Genomic DNA, 2,318 nt, shown 5'->3' with positions numbered 1-2,318 from the left:
TGCTGCTGCTGCTCGATTTCGGCGATCTGCAGCGCGAGGTCTTCTGCTGTTTCCGTTACAGCTTTTAAAGAAGTCCCCGCAGGCAAAGGCAAATAGCCATCGCGAATTTGCACTGCTAGTCTCTCGCACTCCTGCAGCAGCAGCAGCAGCAGCAGCAGCAGCGGTTGAGGCAGCAGCAGCTAAAGTGACATCCGCAGCTGCAGCGACAGCAGCAGCGCTTGCAGCAGCAGCACAGCCTAAAGCAGCAGCAGCAGGGCAGGCTGCAGCATTGGAGCCGCAGCCGCAGCATCAAACAACCATCACAGCAGCAGCAGCACCAAACGTCCATCAACAGCAGCAGCAGCATCAAACGCCCATCACAGCAGCAGCAGCAGCAGCACGAAGCGCTCATCCCCAGCAGCAGCAGCACCACCGCCACCCATCATCGCCAGCAGCAGCAGCAGCACCACCACCCATCATCATCAGCAGCAGCAGCAGCGCCACCACCACCACCCATCAGCAGCAGCAGCAGCAGCAGCAGCAGGTTCACTTTGAATGTTTCGAGGGCCTTGGAAATGTCTCCGGAAAAGAAAAGGGACTGGGCCAAGGAGACACTCGGGGCCAACAAGTTGCTGCTGCCCAACGCGAAGGCCCCCCGCACCCGCACTGCTTCCCCGTAGTCCTGCGCAAACCCTAAACCCTAAACCCTAAACCCTAAACCCTTAACCCTAGGACTCGACGAGAAAGACCCCTCGCATCCGTACTGCTTCCCCGTAGTCCTGCGCAAACCCTAAACCCTAAACCCTAGACCGTGGGCCTGGACGTGAGAGGCCCCACGCGCCCGCGCGGCTGCTCAGTGCTGCGCAAACCCTAAACCCTAAACCCTAAACCCTTGGGGTGCGATGCACGCGCGTCAACTCCCCGAAGGCCGGCGCAAACCCTAAACCCTAAACCCTCAACCCTAAAAAGGGGTTTCGATTACGGAACAGAGTGCTTTGCAAACCTAATGCGGCCGCCTGCGTCTTCGCCAGCGCGCTTAGGGTTTAGGGTTTAGGGTTTACTTCTGTTGCGTCTTGAAACCTATTATTCATTAGCTGCAAATCCCCCAGGCGCATGCAGGCAAAAGAAAGGTCTGTTGCTGCAGTAACGATCTCCTCACGCGACAGAGTTGCTGCTGCTGCTGCTGCCGCATCTGTTGCTGCTGCTGCTGCTGCCGGACCTGTTGTTGCTGCTGCTGCTGCTTCCGGATCCGTTGCTGCTGCTACGGCATCTGCTTTGGGCGTTTCGGCTTTCGGCGTCGCCGGTGTCTCTGCATCCGGTTTTGCTGCTGCTGCTGGTTCTGCTGCTGCTGCTTCTGCTGCTGCTGCTGCTGCTGCAGGTATGTAGTTGAGCAGAGTGGCAAGACACTTCTTGGCCAGTTCCAGCATCTGGAAAGCCAATTCATCGTCAGACACTTCCCCCTCATCTTTCTTTTCTGCTGCTGCTGTGCTGCTGCTGCTGCTGCTGCTGCTGGCAGCAGCGGTCTTCGCTGCAGGAGGCGCAGCACACAGTTTCCTCAGCAGCTCAGCGTCGCGCCGCAATCCCCAAACCCTCCAATCCCCAAACCCTAAACCCTAATCTCTAAACCCTAAACCCTAAATCCTAACCTTGCGGAAGCTGGGCGAGGACGTCGTCTTTGCTTTCTTCCAAAGACAAAAGAGCATCTCCAAACCACAAATACAAAACCCCCATTTGAGGGTTTAGCTCCGAGCAACCCGTGGAGCTCAGCCTGGCTCACACAAACGCCGCAAGGGTTTAGGGTTTAGGGTTTGGGGTTTAGGGTTTGGGAGGGCGCGCCAGGGCAAACCAAAGAAAGCTAACGAAGCCAAACAGCATATAGCCCAGCAGCAGCGCAGAATAAAGAGTAAAACAAGCAAGGGTTTAGGGTTTAGGATTTAGAAATTAAAAATAAAAGAGCTGCAGCAGCACCGCTCGCGAATGGCCCTCGAGAAAAGATCTGCTGCAGCAGCAAAATCCTTGGCCTTCATTGCTGCTTTTCCTTTTTCAAAAAGCTGCTGCCCTGTGCGCACATCACATTTCATAAATGCTGCTGCTGCTGCTGCTGCTGCTGCAGTTGAGCTGCTGCGGCAGTTGAGCTGCTGCCGCAGTTGCGCCGCCGCTGCAGTTGCTGCTGCATGCCAGGGGCTGCAGCAGCTGCAGCAGCGTTTGCAGTGACTGCAGCAGCAGCAGCAGCAGCAGTGGCAGCAGCAGCACGAATGTCAGCAGCTGCCCGGACAGGAGCAGCAAGCCGCAACTAAAGCAGCAGCAGCAAAAGCAACAGCAGCAAAAACAAGGACACC

The 2,318-nt window shown here is 56.6% G+C and overlaps 1 protein-coding gene across 1 annotated transcript; it reads right to left on the bottom strand.

Annotated features, from left to right (window-relative positions):
* Positions 1–179: 179 nt before the first annotated feature.
* ETH_00029940 (TPR domain-containing protein, putative) lies at positions 180–1,710 on the bottom strand (the record flags this gene model as incomplete). The annotated part of the gene is made up of 5 exons (XM_013379215.1): positions 180–236; positions 530–661; positions 744–758; positions 1,041–1,507; positions 1,626–1,710. The coding sequence occupies 5 exons, from the start codon at positions 1,708–1,710 to the stop codon at positions 180–182; spliced, it is 756 nt and encodes a 251-aa protein (XP_013234669.1).
* Between the last annotated feature and the right edge of the window lie 608 nt (positions 1,711–2,318).

This window comes from Eimeria tenella, genomic scaffold (genome assembly GCF_000499545.2).
Source record: "Eimeria tenella Houghton genomic scaffold, Eth_scaff1591, whole genome shotgun sequence".
In the NCBI taxonomy this organism is placed as follows: Eukaryota; Apicomplexa; class Conoidasida; order Eucoccidiorida; family Eimeriidae; genus Eimeria; species Eimeria tenella.
The sequence above is the reverse complement of the archived record's forward strand: the minus strand, read 5'-3'. Positions and strand labels throughout refer to the sequence as shown.